Source organism: Lactuca serriola, chromosome 9, assembly GCF_051521515.1.
Source record: "Lactuca serriola cultivar US96UC23 chromosome 9, Lser_US96UC23_V15, whole genome shotgun sequence".
In the NCBI taxonomy this organism is placed as follows: domain Eukaryota; kingdom Viridiplantae; phylum Streptophyta; class Magnoliopsida; order Asterales; family Asteraceae; genus Lactuca; species Lactuca serriola.
The window spans coordinates 219,754,619-219,774,333 of NC_136416.1; the positions used below are offsets into that span (position 1 = coordinate 219,754,619).

A 19,715-nucleotide genomic window follows, 5' to 3' on the forward strand; every position below is an offset into this window, starting at 1 on the left:
CCATGTCTTCTTTCTGAACTTATGAATCTAGTTGGCAAATTATTTGCTTATCATACGATCCTTTGATTTTATTAGCATTTACTTTCTTTCTGATACGTGCAATATGGGGTGCAGCTTCCATCTCAACAGATCTTTGGTACATTACCAAGGTTGCATCTCTTTCTCATTTTCATGGGTGTATGCTTTTCATCTCCACTACATATTTTTGTAAAAAGACTTTGATGCATGCTTGAGCATAAAATGAGATTTACAGTGTGTGTATATATAATAGTTGTGCATTTCTTTTTTCTTTTATAGATCTCCTTCTGATGCGCATAGTACAATACATCCCCACAACTTCGTTTCCAGACTAAGCTACTTCCTACATTTTTCACTGGAAATAGGATAGAATCCGAGGAATCCTATTTAGAGCCAGATGAAGGTCCTTCAATTACTGGATGGAGAGTTTAAATATGGGAATCCTATTTAGAGCTTGTTGTTCTGCATCTGATATTTGGGAATCCTACATCAACTTTTGGTGGACAGCCTCCTATGCAGACAGTGTGGGTCACGAAAAGTGAACTGATTACTTTAAAAACAATCCAACACCTACACCAAGATCGACTTCTAAGGGTATAAACATGTCAGATTCTGACATAGAGAAGGAAAAAAGGGTTGTTTTTGATCCTTTTGATTTGCCAAGTGATGTTTTTGATCCTTGTAATCTAAAAAAACTTTAGGCCTAAAAAATTAGCTAGTGAAGGGCGGTTTTGTCATTTCAATAACATGTGTTGATGTTGTGGCTGTTATGTTGTTACTCAGTTTCACTGAACAATCTGATTGCGGTTCTGGATGCAGATTTTCATTCTCTTCCTTCCACTCAGCACAGACAACAATATGACCCTGTATGTTTGTTTAAGCTATTTCTCTAATTTATGGATGGTTCTTTTTCTGTTGGATTTAATAAAAAAATTAAAAAAAATGCAGGGATTAGATAGGATAAAATGCAGGCTATTAGAAGGAACAAATGCTCAAGAGGTGAAAGTAATGGTTATGCCAGCTTTTGTCATACGCTAATCTGATGATATATGGCTTACTGTATCATAGATACCTCCATTTATACAACCTACCAAAGCACCACCACCTTCAAGACCTCCCCCTTCAAAAGTCCATATTTTTAGGAAAAAATTTCATGGAAAAGTATATTCTCTACAATTTGTCCATCAGAAAATAACAAGCTTAGAAAATTCTTACCCTATTTATAGATCTTCGTGACGTTAAACCATGGTAATAAGTTTTGCTTTTAATCAAAATAATTCGTTGTGTTTTTCCAATTTAGCAAGAAGCTTTAAAAAGATCTCAAATTGCATACAATCCTGAATAAACATGAGAAAAGATGAAGAAGAATTATTTTATTCTTTTTATAGGCTGGAAATTGCTCTTTATTTGGTGAAATAAATGTAAGTATATTGTTGTTTCTTGAATTTTCACTTTTATTAAACTTGAAATTATAGAACTACCAATTTTTTATTCCATTAATTTCTTTCTATTACTTTTTTTACGAGATTATTGCATGCCAAACATGGTAATATTTGTTTCTTTTTTTAGTTTATATGAGTTCAAAAATGAAAAGACTATATTCTTTTATTGAATTTCTTTAAAACAGGGGTAACTAGTTTGATATGGATCAATGTCTGGTCTTGTAAATCAGGTTCCTCCTACAACAACTCATATAGGGCAACTTCAACTGACTAGTCACCAAAAGGTCGTAGAGACTGTTGCTCTATGAGAAATTGGTCATCTTATCATCCTCAAACATAAACAAACAAACACACAAGGACCACTGTACAATGCACTTTTCACGGATGAAGGCGAGTCAAGACTTTGACTTTTCTTGTTCTTATAATTCCATCCTTTCTTTCATAGTTTCATTAACATTTTTATGGAAAAAGGGTATTCTTACAAGACTTCTCTGATTGCAGGTGTTGCTGATGCTGTCCAAAAAGAAAGTCTACACTTCTGTGTAAGTAACTATTTTATTTAGTTCTTGTTCCATTGTATAGTGATCACCAAGAAATATGGGTATTTTCATTAATGATTTTATAAGCACTTTTCATATTTATAATGAAAGCCTTGTATGTTTGCTAATTTGTATCTTTTTAAAACTTATCTAGATTTGATCGGCCAACAAAGGACAACATACTGATGGAAAGATATCATTTTTTTTTGCTTCAAGTTGTAAAGAATTTAGATGCCGAGGTAATAAATAATTATCTAAACTAAATTGGATGAAAGTGAAGTTGATGGAGCTCTTGCAAGAATTTTACAAGTGCTCAAGCGAATCTATCATATGTTCTTTCATTATTTTATGAAGTAGTGCAAGTTCTATTAAGAGGAAACCCACACAATCCCTTGTTTCCTTTGTATGATGTGTCTACACAGACAGTGCTGTGAAGCTGCGGGTATCAGCATGGGGTTGTTAATGGTGGGAACCTCTAGTGAGAAGGCAGTTGAGATGCTTGTGTATGCTCATGAGACACAACATGAAAAGATCATAAGGTGAATTAAGAATTTACAATTAATACCTTTTAATATTATGTTAAATAGTAGTTAGTTATGACATGTATATAAATACAAGGTCCTTTCGGTCATTATACCCCCATAAAAGTTTTTAAAAAAGATAGGTAACTATTTGTTGCGCTTAATTTATGGATTGATAACATTAAAAAAATCACATCTCATAGTATTTTCAAATATACATTTCTCCTTTTGTCTTACAATTGTTATATTGAATGTTCAGGATGATTTAGATAACATAACTCGTTATCTAATACTAGCAAGAGAACCTATAATCCCAGGAATTGACAAGCCCCATAAGGTAACAGAAAAGATAATTTATTTTATTGTATTTTAAATCAAATTATCAAATCATATATAAACTACCCAAACAATATTCAAATTTTATTTTATCGCCTCAATTTTGCAGACAAGCATTGTGTTTACATTAAAAGAAGGCCCTAGGGTCTTGTTCAATGCTTTAGTTGTGTTTGCTCTAAGGGAGATCAACTTATCAAAAGTATATTATTTTTTTCACCCTTTTATTTAATATTTTTGTGATTGAATGAAAGTCTTAATGAAAGTAATTGACAACCCTTTTTCTGTAAATGATGTTGTGATGGTGGGAGAGGTGTTGTATTTTTCTCTGTTGCTAGGTAACCTTCTCAACAACAACATTCTACTTAAGCAGGTGAGTAATCAAGATTAAGGGAGACTTGTAATCATGTTTGGCGTTCCATTCCAGTAAGAAATAGAGTTGTATGATTATTTGTTAGTTTTATAGGAATATATAACCCATGTTAGCAATGTATTATTTTTGTTTAACATTTGAATGATTCTTTGTATTACATTATAATTTGTGCAATTTATTTTATTTTTTGAGTATGAAATTTTATTTTATATTATGCAATGGATTGTATTTTTTTGTATTTGGTATTTTATTTCTATTATGAGAAATTAAATGCAAATTTAATTTAAAAATTAATAAATACATAAATTTTTTTTTAAACATTTAAATTTACGATACGCAAAAATGTGTGTCATCTTCATTTATGACATGGCCTTTCTTGACAGGGGCTTTCTTGATACGCATTGCGTGTGATTAACACGCGCGTTGTAAGGTTACGACACGCGAATGTGTGTCGTCTTCCTTTATGACAGGGCCTTCCTTGATACGCATTGCGTGTCGTAAACGCGCGTCGTAATTACGCGTCGTAAATGCGCATCGTCTCTCTTTATGACATGGCCTTCCTTGACACCCATTTGCGCGTCGTCTGAGCCTTTTACGACGCGCAATGAGCGTCATAAAAGGCTGTTTTTCTAGTAGTGTGAGCAGATTCATCGGAGTAGTGTTGCATGCAACCGACTTGGCGAGTTGTTCTTCAGACTCGGCGAGTCGAGTCGCGAGTCCCCGATTTCTTCCCTTTTTATGTGTCATGCCGAGTGGAATCAGTGAGTTATAGGTGGACTCAGTGAGTCGGAGATCAGACTCATTCAGGAAGGGACTCGGCGAGTCAATGCCCTGACTCGGCGAGTCCAAGGCAATCTTCATACCTCTAGATCAGACTTGACGAGTTGTTCATATAACTCGGCGAGTCACAGCCAGAGTGTTCATGTATCGAAGGAGGACTCGACGAGTTGTTCATACAACTCGGCGAGTCGGATGCAGATTGACTGAGTGTTAGTATCGAAGAGGAACTCGTCGAGTCTATGCCAAACTCGACGGGTAGTAGCGAACAAAACCAAGAAAGTGAGAGTGAGGACTCGACGAGTTGGTGACCCAACTTGACGAGTCAGGTCAACTGAATGTTGACTTTGACTAATAGGTTGAATTTGACCAGGGGTAAAATAGTCATTTTACCCTCAGTATAGTTATCAGTGATTGATTAAGTGTACTTATGGAAATTGTAGCCGGGGAGATACCAGAGCAGCAGCAGACAGTTTCCCGAGCAGTTCATTCAGCAGCCAGATTATGAGGTAAGTTTCCTTCCAGTAGGAACGAGTCTACGGCCACAATGCCAACCCGATTAGCTAGCAGCAATTCCGGACTTCGGTTCGATGCAGTAGATAGTGTGTTTGATGCCTTCGTGGCTCAGACAGGATTTATGTGTTATGCGTTTCGGGCTACGGCCTGATGCAGTATGCAGTATATGTGTTTATGCTAGATGATATGTGTTATGCTAGTTGATATGTGTTTATGCTATGCTATGATCAGTCAGTTACAGACTTTGGTCTGATGCAGTTAGTTCTGTACTTCGGTCCGATGCAGTCAGTTCCGGACTTCGGTCTGATGCAGCTAGTTTCGGACTCCGGTCCGATGCAGGGGACAAGGTCCCAGTCAGTTCCGGACTTCAGTAAGATGCAGTTTCCAGACTTCGGTCTGATGCAGTGGGCAAGGCCCAGTATGTGATTTATATGTATCGTATGGTATGTGGTAGTTTAGGGGAGCTCATTAAGCTTCGTGCTTACAATTTAAGTTTTGGTTTCAGGTACTTCCGCAAGTAAAGGGAGAGAGCTTGGGATGATGCTATCGCACACACCACATCTTCAGTCTTTGTCCTGGGAGTTTGTTTTGATACTTAGTTTGATTTGATACAGTTGTGTCACAACATTTTATTATGGTTGGAGATATTTGACGTATGGTTTTATGATATGACGTTCAGTTTATGATTTTTATTATTATTTAAACAAAAAATTTTGGGTCGTATTTTTGGATGTTACATCCTTGATTTTGGATTCTAATTGAGCTTTCAGAGGTTTCTGACCTTTCCTAAGGGTATAGTCTTCGTATTTGAGGTCCTCATTTTCTCTTTTTAATAAATCGATTTGATCTCGGAGAAATTTAATCGTAGCTTCACAAGATGGAGTACATGAAACTTCATTGAACGGAATGGATGAGGAACTCATCTTTATAAAAAATATGCCCTTTGACTAAAACCTCAAAAGTCAACCTTAAAAGTCAAATTTAAAAAGTCAAACTTAAAAGTCAAACCGAAAAGCTAAATTTTAAAATTTGAAAGATAAACGAAAAAGTCAAAGTTTAAAGTCAAATGTCAAACTAGAAAAGTCAAAGTCAATATTTAAGTAAAAAGTCAAAAATTTTAAAAAATAATTTTTTTTGGGTTGAAAGAGGAATTTAAAAATAAAAGAAATTGATTTTTGGGGTTAAAGGTGTCAATTTTCGAAAGTTGGAATCGAGAAGGACTTCTTTTGAATTAAATTTCGAAGGATTGTTCCATCTAGCAACTTAGATTAGCTGGAAAAGGCGCTGAGTTGTTGAACTAAGGGATCCGGGTTCGAATCCCGGCAGCCCCAATTTCCGTTTCTATTTTTTTTAATATGAAATTGTGCTGCGAGGACGAGGTGCGAGGGCGTCTGCTGACCGAGACCGAGACCAAGGCTACTGATCCGTACACCTAGCCGCTCACCGAGACGGCCGCACACTTTTTTGCTCCAAAACTCGACCTTCAACATATTCGCAAAAAAGCAATGTTTTTCACCCTTTTTTGCTCAAAAACTCGATCAAAAACTCATTTTTATGAAAAATGCAAAGAAAAAACCCCCCTATTTTTCCCCGATCTATCCAAAAACGCAAAAATCCTTTCAAAATAAGATCAAATAAGCTCCAGATCTGACAAAATTGATTGATACAATCCAAGCTTTGATACCAATTGTAAGTCCCCAAAATGCTTGAGTATCAATCATATCCGTTTGATGGTGCAGAATCCCAATCAAACGGATGATGTCAGATCTAATAAAAGAGAAAAAAAAGAAGAAGATGATGAATCTTGTAATATTTGATGATTAGAATGTAGATCCAAATACAAGATTCACACACACTCTTCTTTTCGATTTCTAGTTTCTCTCTCTACAATATGCTCTCCTCTCTTCTAATCTGGTCGTACACTTACATGCACTCCTCACCTTATATATATGACACATGGGCTACCAGCAGCACACAAGTGTACAGCTGCACACGCGTGTGCGGCCGTACACAGGATGTGCAGTCGCACACAAATGTGCAACTGTACACAGCCACAAAGTTACAGAAAAAAACATTTTCCTAGAAAAGCAAAGTATAAACCATATTTTTGACCCAACAATTGTTATGTTACTGGTTGTTGTGCCCATGGCTATGATGGGTTTTATGCATAACAACATTCTTATGGTGCACATGCAACCCTAATTGCTTTGGATCTAGATTTTCTCAAGTTATACATGCAAAATAATTTTCAAAAGCAAAACCCTAATCTAGCATACAAGAATTCAAAAACTAATGAAATTAGGTTTAGAAGAATACCTTTCTTGTTGTTGATTTGATCTTGACCTTCAAGAGCTTAGTGCCTCAATTGTTGCATCTCTAATGGAATCACAAACACCAACTAGCAATAGATGAATAAGAGAGAGAGGATGAAAGCTTCAGAAGTCGGCCAGGGATCTCTTAGAAAGCATAGAGGCCGATTTCATGAAGCAAAGGGTTGTATTTATAGCTGAGCTGCTAGGGTTTCAGGTAAAACCCCAATCTGATTGCTTAAGCCTTAAGCAGTCCAATAGATTCTTCAAGAAGGCCCCCCTTTGGACGAAATCTATGTGGGCTACACATAGAATTTCGTCCACCCCTTCCTAAGGGATCCATAAGCTCAACTTGCAACTATCAGTTAATTACAATATCAATCCCCTTAATTTAATCAGTCTCTTTTGATCACAAAATTAATTTCTAGTCAATACTAATTAAATAATATGATTTGTCAATGAATATATTATTCTTATAATATATTAATAAATTATTTATTAACCTCTTTCTCTATAATTCATCCTATCAGTTGCTATGGTGAAGGTAACACAGAAGGACCATGCTACAATCAGATCAAGTACATCCTAATTATAGTTATGGGCTTAGACACCTAATCCAACAAGTTATTCCACCAATTCTCCAAATAGGTTCCCTGCATGTTATTGTTGCCCAAACTCTCCAAGTATTGCATGGTTCTCCAAATTGATATTGTTGTGAAATTCTAATAAGAAATTTGCATACCACTGATTTGGTAGAGGAGGATCCATCCAACAAAAATACTTGCAATATTTGAGTTCATCCTAGTAATTTTGGGCAACCTATAAATCTTCTTTCCGGGTTTAATGGAGTCCATGAAGTCGACCGTCCTATGGGATCAACACAATAACACCTGTTTGTGAGATGATTCTGAGATGATTCATCCTAACTCGATTTGATCGTTGGCTTCCTACAAAAGATGAAGAAGACATCCGTTGCTCCCCCTGCTTTGATTGTTGCTTCCTGGTCTGATTTTAGGGCACAAATGAGGTTAACAAGTTTAATACCTTTAAATACAACCCACATTTAATGAGTCACTCACCACCTAAGCCAATCTTGGCCACATCATCAATTGTTACTTGCTAAATGAGGGTCACCGGTTGAAGAGGGTCGAAATGTTTAATTTATCCGGTTTTATGGGTTTTTTGTGCGAAAAAAAATTAGAGACTAAAGTATAACTTTTTTCCAAAATACAAGGATTTTCTTAATATTTCCAATTAATATATATACAATATCAAAATAAGTTGGTTTGACAAAAAGCGCCCTTTTACAAATTGACTTTTTTTTCTGTTTTACTCCTCTTCCTTCCTCACCGCAGCCGTATCTTCTTTCTCCACCACAGCCGTACGTCTTCGTCTTCTCCAGAAGCCTCCTTTGAATTCTTCAGTAAATTACATTCTTCCTTAATTTCTACCGTGCTTACTTGCTATTAGTTTCTTCATTATTACTTAGGTGGTTAATATTTTCATTTGTTTCGAATTTGGTTGATAACCCGATTAGAGTATTTAATATACAAACATCCTGGGATGCATTAAGCAAATAACGTAAACGAGTAAGTACTCTACATTCATACCCTACTTCAAAGTTCAACCTTCTCCTCTCGAAGAACAAAAAACCCGTGTATTGAATCATTTACCAAGTAATGTTACGAGTGATACATATAAAGTTGCAAGAAATCCATCTGACATAACATATATTTGTAGATGCAATGGTGGGGATGGGATCTTTTCCTCTATGCAATAAAGCTGTCACCTTATGCTCCTACTATCAATCACAACCATCAATACTCCAAAAGAGTTATCACCGTATCTGTCAAAAGGGACCCTGTGAATCCTCGCTTCATCGACTGATTCCTACAAGCATCAAATACCCGCATCGTTTCTTTTCAGATACCAACAACAAATTCAGGGTTAACTCAGTCAGAGACAGTAATGGAGATCAAACCGCCATGTCTGTTTCTTCTGCCTACCAGGTGCTCGACGTAATGCCTGATTGCACTTTGTCCGAACTCAAAGCAGCTTTTCGTGCCAAAGTATATTTCTATTATTTTTATTAGTTATTCTATGGTTGTATTCAATACGTTCAAAATCCATTTGCAAATATATTTGATCCAGGATACGATTTGTGTGGAGTGTTCTAGTGTCATAGAATTTATAAACACAAAGAAATGTTAGCTATTGTGAACACATGGGATATAATTAGGGGAGAAGTCTAATGAAAATTTCCTATTTAATAGTCCTTTTTAGTTCTTATTTTATTTTTTATAGGTGAAGCAATTCCATCCTGATGTTATAAAGAGTGATGATGGTAATTCAGATACAATGATTCGCTGTGTCATTCAAGCCTATGAGGTAGATGGTGTTCCTAAGATTTAAGTTAGTAATTGTTATCTAGAAACTTCCTATGATGCATAAGTTTCTTAATAACTTCCTAACTTTATAAAGATATAAACATGTGATGGTTGAGGGATATTCATCAAAATCTTGAATATTATCTTTTCCAGGTGTTATCCAATTTAAGCAAATCAGAGATCATTGAAAGGCATGTATCTTTTGGACATTTCCTTTTTTCATAATTTCTAGTGAAAAGTATGGATCCTATATTCTAAATGTGGTATTTGATATGAAATTGTAGTGAATGTCTAGACCCTTTTGATGCTCCTGAATGTGAGGCATTTGACATCTTTGTTAATGAAGTTCTATGTGCTGGAAAAGGCAAGAGCCTCTTCATTCTTTTAGCTTTATTTTTTTTTTCTACGTAATGTTTTAGAAGGAATGAAATCTGTGTATAAGAAATTTAAATCTTAATAACTAAATCTGTCCTGCTTTTGGTTGGGAAGAAATGGAATGGAATTCAATTCCCCATTCTTTTGTTGTTTTCTATTGGTTTGGAAATTTGTCAAAGCAATTGACATGGAAATCATGTTAAATGACCAAAATACCCTTTATTGATTTTGTTGTGTAGGGTGTCCTTATTCATGTGTGAAGGCAGCACCTCATGCTTTCACATTCAGTTCTTCAACAGGAACTGCATATGCAACGTCTCAAGGTTTGTTTATAAAATTTATGCAACAAAGTTTCATCTTTTTCTTAACTTGTGCAACAAAGTTGAACTTTTTTCCTAATTTATGCAAAAAAAAGTGGTTTCTTTTTCCTAAATTATGCAACAAAGGTTACTTGTGAAATAGTGAAACATTGCATGTTTTGGTCTTAAGATGAATTGTGGTTTTATCTCTTATAACAAAAAACCACTTTGTTGCATAAATTTAGGAAAAAACAAAAAACATTGTTGATATAATAATTATTTAGATCACATCTTTCTAAATTTTAATTATTAATTAGGTCATGGTGAGGACTATAAGGTACAGCTGGCAGTTGGACAGTGCCCTAGAAACTGCATACATTATGTAACACCTTCTCAAAGGATTATTCTCCAGGAGTTACTTGCCAGGTATAATTTATAAAACAAAAAATTAAAAATATAAATCAATTAGCTTTCATTTGGTGACAGAAAGCGGTTGAATTGGTGATGATCTTTGTCTGGATAAATTGTTGTATACGTAAAGTCTGTTTTAAAATCATGTGGAGGAGAATAATTGACCATTTTATCTCTACATTCCAAAAAAACAAAAAATTTGATAATATTTACTATGTGGTTATTTGTTGTTGTTGTAGCATCTTGAATGTGCCTTTTGATTGCTCTGCTGAGGCGGACTTGCTTTATACGCTCATTGTAAAAGCCAAGTTTGAAAATAATCGGTACAAGAAGCCAAAAAAGCAACCCAATGTATCAACTAAACATGTTGATTGGTATTAATCAAACATTAGTTGTTAAGTCTTGTTGCTTTTGTGTAAATCTTGTATAGAAAACAAGGGTATGTATATATTTATTCAGTTATGGTGTATATTTTGATGATAAAGTTTTTTTTTTTTTTTTTTTTTATGATAAAGAACAATAAACACTTCCCGAAATGACAAAGTTTATTAATGGTTGGTAAAACTAATCCAAACCTTCAAATGTTTTGATGATACATAATAACACCTCCAAACAAAGGAAAGTACTACTATATAAATAATGGGAATCAACGATAATTAGTAAAACAATAAAGACGAGGGAAAAACACACTAGATTATGTAGAATAACCAAATCAGGGAAAACAATACAGAGGAAACCATCGAGAGATCCACTATTGATAAAATGTTTACAATGCAAAGAAATACCATCAAGTACAAGTATTTGGGCTACAATGAGGGTAATATGAGAGAACGGAAAAAGGCTTTTAGGGTATTTGTATCTATTCAAATTAACTAAAGGAAATCATTTTAACCAAAAGTCCAAAGTAGTTAATTAAAAAAATAATGATATGTTTAGACGTGTTTAGATGTGTCTAGACGCGCTCATATGAGATATAGTCGTTATAGTTGGTAAATCATTTTGAAATAAAGGTTAATATAATAAAATATCTTATATATTGAGTTTTTTTTTTTGGAAAAAATCTTGCATTTTTTAATTTTTTTCAAAAAAACCTACTACTTTTTTTTACCGAAACCTGTCACATTAGATAAGTTTTTCTGAAAAAAACAACCTAAAAGGCCATATTAAAAATAAAAAATAAAAAATATTCTAAAAAAAAGTTAGTTTTAATCCCAAAAAGCACGAATATAATGATTTTTCATATATTAACCCAAAAAATTATTATGATTTTTAAATGACTAAATCATATGAATCATATTTACCGTTTCAAGAAAAAAAAAACATTGAAGCAAAGTTATGGATGATAAAAGAACAAAAATTCCGCTACCCACATTCTACAACACCCAATACGTGTCACCTCTATATTTGAATGCTTCGGACCCACACCACAATTTAATCTCCCATTTAAAGCACTGCCAAAAATTTCAATGTTACATAAACACCCTGAGGCAGACCCCCACTTTTACACATTAAGTTATAATCAGATCAATATTGTCGAGTTGCAACTTCATATATGGAAGTCAAAATATGATTCATATTTATATTCATCTGTAACAAAGTTCTTGTAGTACCTGTATTCTGAGGATAAAATACTAACAAATTTCTCGAAAAAAATAAAAAAATAATAATTTTTTTATAAGGATAAAATACTTTTTGAAAGGGTCAAAATATATTATTTTCAACAGGTCAAAAAAAAAATATTATTTTTGCTTTTTTTTTGAATTATTTTTTAATTTTCTTTTTAAATGTGGCCTCACCCCAGTATAGGTCTTTCCCTGTTTGTATCATTTAAAATGAAGACTATATAATCATAAAACATTAACAGTTTTGAAGATGACAATATCTATTCAAGACACTGATTTATCTGTCATGATTCAATATTATTTGGTATTCACTCAAAATTTAATGATATAATTTTGAAGGTGAAAAATTAGGATTTAATGGGTCAAAAAATGGCACCAAGTATATTCAAAAATTTATTACACTTTAAACCATTTAGTATAATTGATTACAAAAATAAGGGATATTAATATTTTAACGAGCAGGATTTTATTAGCATGTTAATATAATAATAAATTATAAATAATTATTTACGAAATGAAACGGAAAAAGTCAATGGTTGATTAAAATGATGATAATATTTTATTGGGAGAAAGAGAGAGAAAGAAGTAGCCGTTTAACTCTCTTTGTGTGCGTTTTCTACTTTACACAATCTGACCGTTGGGGGTGTTCACTATACTTCATGTAACATACCCTTTCTTCTTGTTGTCGCACACACACAACACACACACACACAATGGTCGCAAGATCACCACCGAAGCCGAGGAAGAAGATTGTGGCTCCACTTGATCCGATTCAACTCAGAGACACACTCGACAAGGTACCCATTTCACCTTCTTCTAAATCTCTGTTCTTTTTCATTTTTGGATTTTGGTGTTTCAATGACGAAAACTGGGATTTTGAAGGTGGAGAAATGTATGGATAGACTGCAAGAGCTTCAGTACATCACCGGTGGGACGAAGGTGATCTCCGGTGTGAATCTCAGCCCTCGTAGTTCCAGAGGCTACTTAAGAACAAGCCTCAGGTGTAAACAGGAATCACTCAGGTAAAATTTGTTGGAAAATTCTCTGTAAATCAATCAGATTGGTATTTTATAATTTGATGGTTTAATTATGCTAATGTTTTCTCTCTCCAATCTTTAGAATCAGAAATGCAAATGGTCAAATATCGTCACCTGGAAGATTACCCACACAAATAGGTGAGAATTTTGGGTGATATCTGATGTTTGTATTTTGTGTTTCAATGGCGGATTTTTGAATTTTGGTTTTGAATTGATGAAGGGGAATGGAAAAGGATGTCACTACCAGCGATGATTTTGGGCGAAACGGTGGGGGAGATACTCCAAGCAAGTCAGTTTGCTAGAGAAATCGTGACGGCTGTTGAAACGAAAGCCAAAAAGATCACCACCGGCACCGGCGGCGATCCGAAAACTCCGGTGACTCATTCCAGACGGAATTCGAGGTTAAACCCAGAAACCACCGAGCTCCGGTCACGGAGAAAGAGAGAGAAACGGATAATCCGATCAGATCTACATTCTCCTTTACTTGAAAGAGCAAAATCACGGATTAATTTCAAAGTCTCCGGTTCACCACCCAAAAAAGAAATTGAGACTGAAAAGGGTCGGTTTCCGGCGAATAGGGTGTCCCCGAAGAACAAACCTTGGGCTAGAAAAACCGTGATCTTCCCGAACCCCCTTTTCCATTCAACACCTGCTTCACAAAACCAACAATTTTGCAGAACAAGGTCGCCGGTGATTACAAGAACCCGTCAGACCACCCCTCACAAGTTTCTAATCAAGACGCCGCCGCCTCCTGCCGCCGTGGCTAAGTTTCAAGTAAAAATTCGCAGTCCACCACTTTCTGTATCTCCGACCAGACCCAAAACGGCCAGCGCGAAGAAGAAGGCGATGTCACCGCCTAAGAACGTGTCCACGTCAGCAAAGCTACGGAGGTCATTTTCGCCGTCGAGATTGGCTACTAGACTGGCTTCTCCATTGAAGATTAGGAACCCAACGATTTGCGTATCTCCGACAAGATCTGGGATGGCTTCCGTGAAGAAGAAGTCGATCTCACCGCCCAGGACGGTCACCGGAAAGAAGAAGTTGACGTCACCGCCAAGGACGGCCTCCGTGAAGAAGTCGATTTCACCGCCTAAGAAAGTGTCGACGGCGGCAAAGCTGCGGAGGTCGTTTTCACCGTCGAGATTGGCGAGTAGATTGGTTTCACCATTGAAGAGTAGGAAATCATCTGTACAGAAGAGCGTGGATAGTAGCGAGATGATGATGAACATGATGAGTGGATTGAAACAGAGGCCACTGTCAACAACTACACCGATGCATTTGTCAGCTCGGAGAATTTAAGATTTCATTCTTTTATATGATATTTCCTTAATGTCAATATGATTTCTGTTTAGTGTTCACATTTTTATAACCATAAAATAACAATAATCTGCAATTTGTTCCCATAATTTCTTGACTCTTTATTGATTCAGGAATCAGTCACAAAAGTACAAAAATCGATTATATATATATATGCCGCATCAAAACGACAAAATTCTCTTAAGGGTTTCTAATGGATCTTCTTCCACCAAATCAATCTCCACATTGCTATACTCCCGCCATTTACAAGCTACTTCTTCATTACATACCACACGTAGATGAGACAGCTCCTCCACAGATTCTGGTAGCTCATGTACTCCGCTGCAACCTTTCATATAAATCTTCCTTAAACAACCCAATTTCCCCATTTTTTCCGGCAACCCACCCAAGTTCAAACAATCTGAAATGTCAAGAACACTCAAGTTTTTAAGTCTCCATATCGATTCAGGCAATTTCTTCAATTTCATACAAGAACGAAGCCCAAGCATTTCCAAATTAATCAAATCCCCAAATTCTTCAGAAAACCCACACATCTCATTACAGTTTGTGATGCTAATCTTCTTGAGATGGACACTGTTACATAATGCCCCTGGGAATTTGATCAAGTCTTGGCAGTAATCGATCTCGAGTTCAACTAACTGTGGCCAGATATTTGGGGTTTTGGCAATGAGGTTCTTGAAAGGGTTGCCAATGTTGCACATTATGAAGGATACTTTTTGCAGGTTTATGAGTGATAAAATGGATGGACTTATTACTACACGTTGGAGCCTAATTCTTGTTAGATTGTAAGAAGCGCCAAGAAAATCGAAATTGCTGAATTCTGTAGGGTATAATCCGTTGTTTGTGATGTTTACAGTCTTTAATTTTGGATTTGCTGCTAAGAAATGGGGTAAAGTGTATGTTTTTGACATTAAGTTTAAGATCAGAACTTCGAGGTCTGGGACTTTCATGTCACACCATCGCGAGGAGAATGATTCTCCTGCAGTCAAGATTGTAAAAGATTAATAAAAACATAATATAATAACACGTTCATTCATACTAACTGCCACTTTGTCCAGAACAAATAAGAGTTTTTACTTCTCGTAATCTAGAGATTATTATTATTATTGTTTTTGGCAGGATTATAAAAAGCAAGAGATTATTATTGTTTTTGGCAGGATTATAAAAAGCAAGAAATAGCAATGTACTTCTATTTATTCGTTTATTATAACATCCTAGTATCCTACTTTCATTTCGTATATAAAAGTTGAAATCTAAAAAAAATATATACCCAATGTCATCCACTCATCCTAATACAAAGCAATTTTCGCCTTTAAATTGGGTAGATTTTTTAAAGTACAATGTAGACGTTCAAAGGGAAGGGGTTCCATTAAATTAAAGGTATGAATGTAATCGCAAAAGGGCTATTCTTATCAACCGTTAAGGTGGCCCACCATGCCTTAAGAGCATCATGTCAGATTTAATTGTGGCTCACTAGGTGGCTAAGAGGTGAGACGCAACATTGAGACTAAAACTCCCACCCTAGAATTAACTATGTTATGCCCAAGGGCATAAAGGTAAAAGAATCAAAACCTGTGGAAATGGACAATATGCGGGCTTGCATAGCTTCTTGGATTTTTACAATTGATGCAGGCAAATCTTCTCCTCGTGCATCAATAAACAATCTACTCCTTTGTGGTAAAGGTAGTTTGTTATTCAAGTGAATAGCAAGCTCCCTCAGCAAATCATGCTGTGTCACGAATTGTTGGTCACAATAGTTAACTCTTGCGCCTGAATCATTCCTAAAACTAAACAATTCAAGGATCAGTCTACAACAATATATATATATATATATATATATATATATATATATATATAAATGAAATTGGAGTTCCTCCTATTTAATAACAAATGTTGGACACCCTTGAATTCACTCGAGTAATTTTTAGTAACTGAGCAAGGTTTTGTTTCTCTTTTAGTTGATGGAGTTGACTAGGACAAGTCTTAATAAGATAATTAGTGTATGGGATTGCTTAAAGAACGACTTGATGGAGAAAATGAGATGTTCCCCGTTAAAACCTAGGTTTTTAGAAAATTTATGCATATGCAATTTTCTTTTTGACTTAATGCAAAAAGAACGACTTGTAGAGGAAATGAGTAAAATGAGGCGTTCCCAAAGTCATGACTTACAAATTTGCTATATATGGATTTTTTTTTAAACTTAAACGACAAAAAGAACAAGTTACAAGAGAAAGTGAGGGAACCCATTAAGTCCCAACTATTTTATAAATTTGATATATGAGTTTTTATTTTTGACTTGATATAGAAAGAACGAATTATTAGAGAAAGCCAGGAAAAGCCCTAACTTCTCACATACTATTTGCTATATATGAGTTTTTCATTTTGACTTGATGCAGCAAAGAGACTTAATAGAGAAAGTGAGGAAAATGTGGTACCAACCATTTAGACAGTCTGATGGGAAAAAAAAGAAAAGCAACAAGGGCGTAAGTCAAATACCCTTTGGCCATAAGATCGACAAGATTTCTATAGGAAAGCTCAAGGATGGTGTCCATGGTATCAACACCATCATCATCATGGTTGTACAAATGCACCCACATATTCAAGAGGGTACTAACGGGGATCCTTTGATCTTCTGGGAATAGCCCCAAATCCAAGAAACATTCTTTAAATTCATCATCCAAAGCGTCAAAGCTTCTTTCTAGGCCTATGAGTACATCCTTGTGTAAATCTAGAACCAACCTACCTTGAGACAGCTTTCCTAGCATAGATTTCCAGGCTAACTCATTCTTCCCATTTAAGGATCGGCCAACCACCAAAAGGGTCAGGGGATGTTTCTTACACCAATGTACCATCTACATACAAGGGAATGAATGGATACAAACATGTTAGAAGCAAAAGGAAGAGCAACAGAAGAAAGAAAAATCACTTCTTTATGCATCCAAACATATTACATACATTCTTTGATTATATAATGAGGATCTCACCATGCATGGAAAAAGAAGAATATCATGATATATAGTTAGTTACCTGATTCACAAGATGATCACTAATAGTTGGACTAGGTCTACTCCCTCCTTTAGTGAATGCTGAATCGCAAAAGAGAGTTTTGGCATCTTCCTCATTCAAAGGATCAAATCTGAAGGTCTTGTATTTCGGAAAAGCAGTCCTAGATGTGACCAGAATTTTGTGTCCTCTGATCTTGGATGGAAAGATTTCTTCAATAAACGAAGCAGACCACACATCATCTAATACTAGAAGCATAGGATCTGATGCTTTCTTATTCAAAAAGTTGTCCAACTTGATCTTTGCGTCTTCCTTGCCTTGAAACTGAAGCTGCGGGGTGGAGGGATTTGGATTAAACAGATCACTCACAATCACCATCAAGTCGGGTGTTTCTGAAACTGTCACATAGAAGATATTCTCCCCAAATTTTTCTGTTCAAAAGTAAGAGATTTTAGCATCAAGTCAACCAAGAAGAACTAACTAATACTTCGATTCTAAAGATTTTGATGGATCACCTCGAATTTCAGCGTCATGACATAGCATTTTCACCAAAGTAGTCTTCCCACATCCACCAGGAGCCTCGACAACCAGCACCAAACGATCATCAATACCAATATCAGAAACAACCTCAGCCTTCAGCTTCTCCAGTGGCTCGTCAAATGCCACGATTCCACTTTGAAGTCTGGGTACTTGCCAACCATATTTTTTTCGTTCTACACTTTCAGATCCACTATGACTACCAACCAATCTTGTTCTATGTTTCGAATCTCTTGAATCCACATACATACGATCCAGTTTTGATTTGATGTCGTTCACCACTGCAAGAGTCTGCATAATGTCCCGAATCTGAATTGCTTGAACTCCAACTTGAAAGAAGTTTACCAACTTAATCTTGAAATTTTTTAGCTCCCGTGAGTAAAGGAACATCTTGGTCGGATCCCTCTTTACTTTCGAACATCTGGTGATAAGTTCTTCTGCCTTTTGGACTTCATCTATGAACATCTTACACTCTAGCTCTGACTGATCTAGTTCCCGTTTCAGCTTCACCGTCTCTTCGATGATCGGTGTTATTCTCTGTAAGATGGCTCTGAGTTCCTCTAGTTGGGGCTTGAATTCTGATGTGGTTTCTGCTACATATATTACAGTTTTAAAAAGGCTGGAGATGGATTCGGAAAGGGGATCTTGAAGCAGGGCCATTTCTTGTTTCTTAATCCGAAATCTCGATGTAAAAGAATAGACAGGAAGATTATTGAGATGGAGTTGATGATACGAAGGTCTTGGTTTTTTGGTGGAAAAAACAGAGCTGGATAAATGGAACGAGTCTTCTGAATATTAAAAAAATCAACCGGCGGTATTACAAATTTGAGTAAATTACGAGAATGGTCCTTATACTTTCTTAACAATGCATGTTCGGTCCAACTTTTGAAATATTTACATAATTGTCCCTAACTTCGATTTTTATTTCATCATTGGACCCCGTCACCGACCCACCCTAGTTCTACCACATGTTGATGTAGGGAAATATATTGAAGTAATGCAAGAAAGAACAACAAAAACATAAACTATTGAGGCTTGTGTTGAACATAATGTCCTTAAAACAAATATGCCTCCCAACTAGATGTTTGTTTTCCAAAATGCAACAACTACAACAGTTATTCAAGACAACCAAATCATTATAGGCTAGCAAGTTGTCCTAACTTCAACAAGAAAATACAATAGTAAGAGTATAGGATACGATTGAATCTGATTTTCATTGAGTCTAAATGGTTGTAAAAAAGTTGTATTTATACAACAAAAACATACCCAAACCTTAATGATCCCATACAAAACTTGAAGTTAAACATGGAAATACCCGAGCTCAGGGATCGAAGAAATAGAGAAACAAAGTATCTGATCAAATCCACATTCTCCTTGCAAAATCAAGGATTAATTTCAAAGTCTCTGATTCTCCACCCAAAAAAGAAATCAAGACAGAAAACGGTCGGTTTCCGGCGAACAGGGTGTCACAGAAGACTAGATCGACTAGAAAAGTTGTGATATTCCCAAACCCACTTTTCCATTCAAAACTTGCTTCATAAAACCTACGTTTTTGCAAAACAAGGTCGTCGGTGATTTCAAGAACCTGTCAGCATCCCTCACAAGTTTTTAATCAAGATATCACCGTCTCTAGGCGTGGCTAAGTTTCAAGTAAGGATTCAGATTCCTCCGCCTAAGAGTGTGTCTACGTCAGCAAATCTACGAATCTATGAAGGTCATTTTATCTGTCGAGATTGACGACTAGATTGGCTTTGTTGTTGAAGATTAGTAGCCCAATCTTTTGCATATCTCAAACCAGCGACGACTATCATGAAAAAGAAATCGGTCTCACCACCTAGGATGGTCATCGTACATAAAAAGTTGATGTCCTACTAAGGACGACCATCGTAAAGGAGTCAA

The 19,715-nt window shown here is 35.7% G+C and overlaps 3 protein-coding genes across 3 annotated transcripts; 2 read left to right on the top strand and 1 right to left on the bottom strand.

Annotated features, from left to right (window-relative positions):
* Positions 1–8,132: 8,132 nt before the first annotated feature.
* LOC145075148 (Chaperone DnaJ-domain superfamily protein) lies at positions 8,133–10,784 on the top strand. The gene is made up of 8 exons (XM_079021449.1): positions 8,133–8,251; positions 8,569–8,897; positions 9,133–9,216; positions 9,369–9,406; positions 9,500–9,579; positions 9,830–9,913; positions 10,207–10,315; positions 10,540–10,784. Exons 2-8 carry the CDS (start codon positions 8,574–8,576, stop codon positions 10,679–10,681), a joined length of 861 nt encoding a protein of 286 aa, XP_078877575.1. The 5' UTR covers positions 8,133–8,251; positions 8,569–8,573; the 3' UTR covers positions 10,682–10,784.
* Positions 10,785–12,520: 1,736 nt separating this feature from the next.
* Positions 12,521–14,365, top strand: ATN (cyclin family). The gene is made up of 4 exons (XM_079022962.1): positions 12,521–12,719; positions 12,805–12,944; positions 13,042–13,097; positions 13,180–14,365. Exons 1-4 carry the CDS (start codon positions 12,636–12,638, stop codon positions 14,256–14,258), a joined length of 1,359 nt encoding a protein of 452 aa, XP_078879088.1. The 5' UTR covers positions 12,521–12,635; the 3' UTR covers positions 14,259–14,365.
* Positions 14,353–18,591, bottom strand: LOC145077196 (putative disease resistance protein At5g66900). The gene is made up of 5 exons (XM_079022960.1): positions 17,795–18,591; positions 17,304–17,710; positions 16,773–17,128; positions 15,849–16,063; positions 14,353–15,255 (listed from the first exon to the last, which is right to left on the bottom strand). Exons 1-5 carry the CDS (start codon positions 18,474–18,476, stop codon positions 14,438–14,440), a joined length of 2,478 nt encoding a protein of 825 aa, XP_078879086.1. The 5' UTR covers positions 18,477–18,591; the 3' UTR covers positions 14,353–14,437.
* Positions 18,592–19,715: the final 1,124 nt, after the last annotated feature.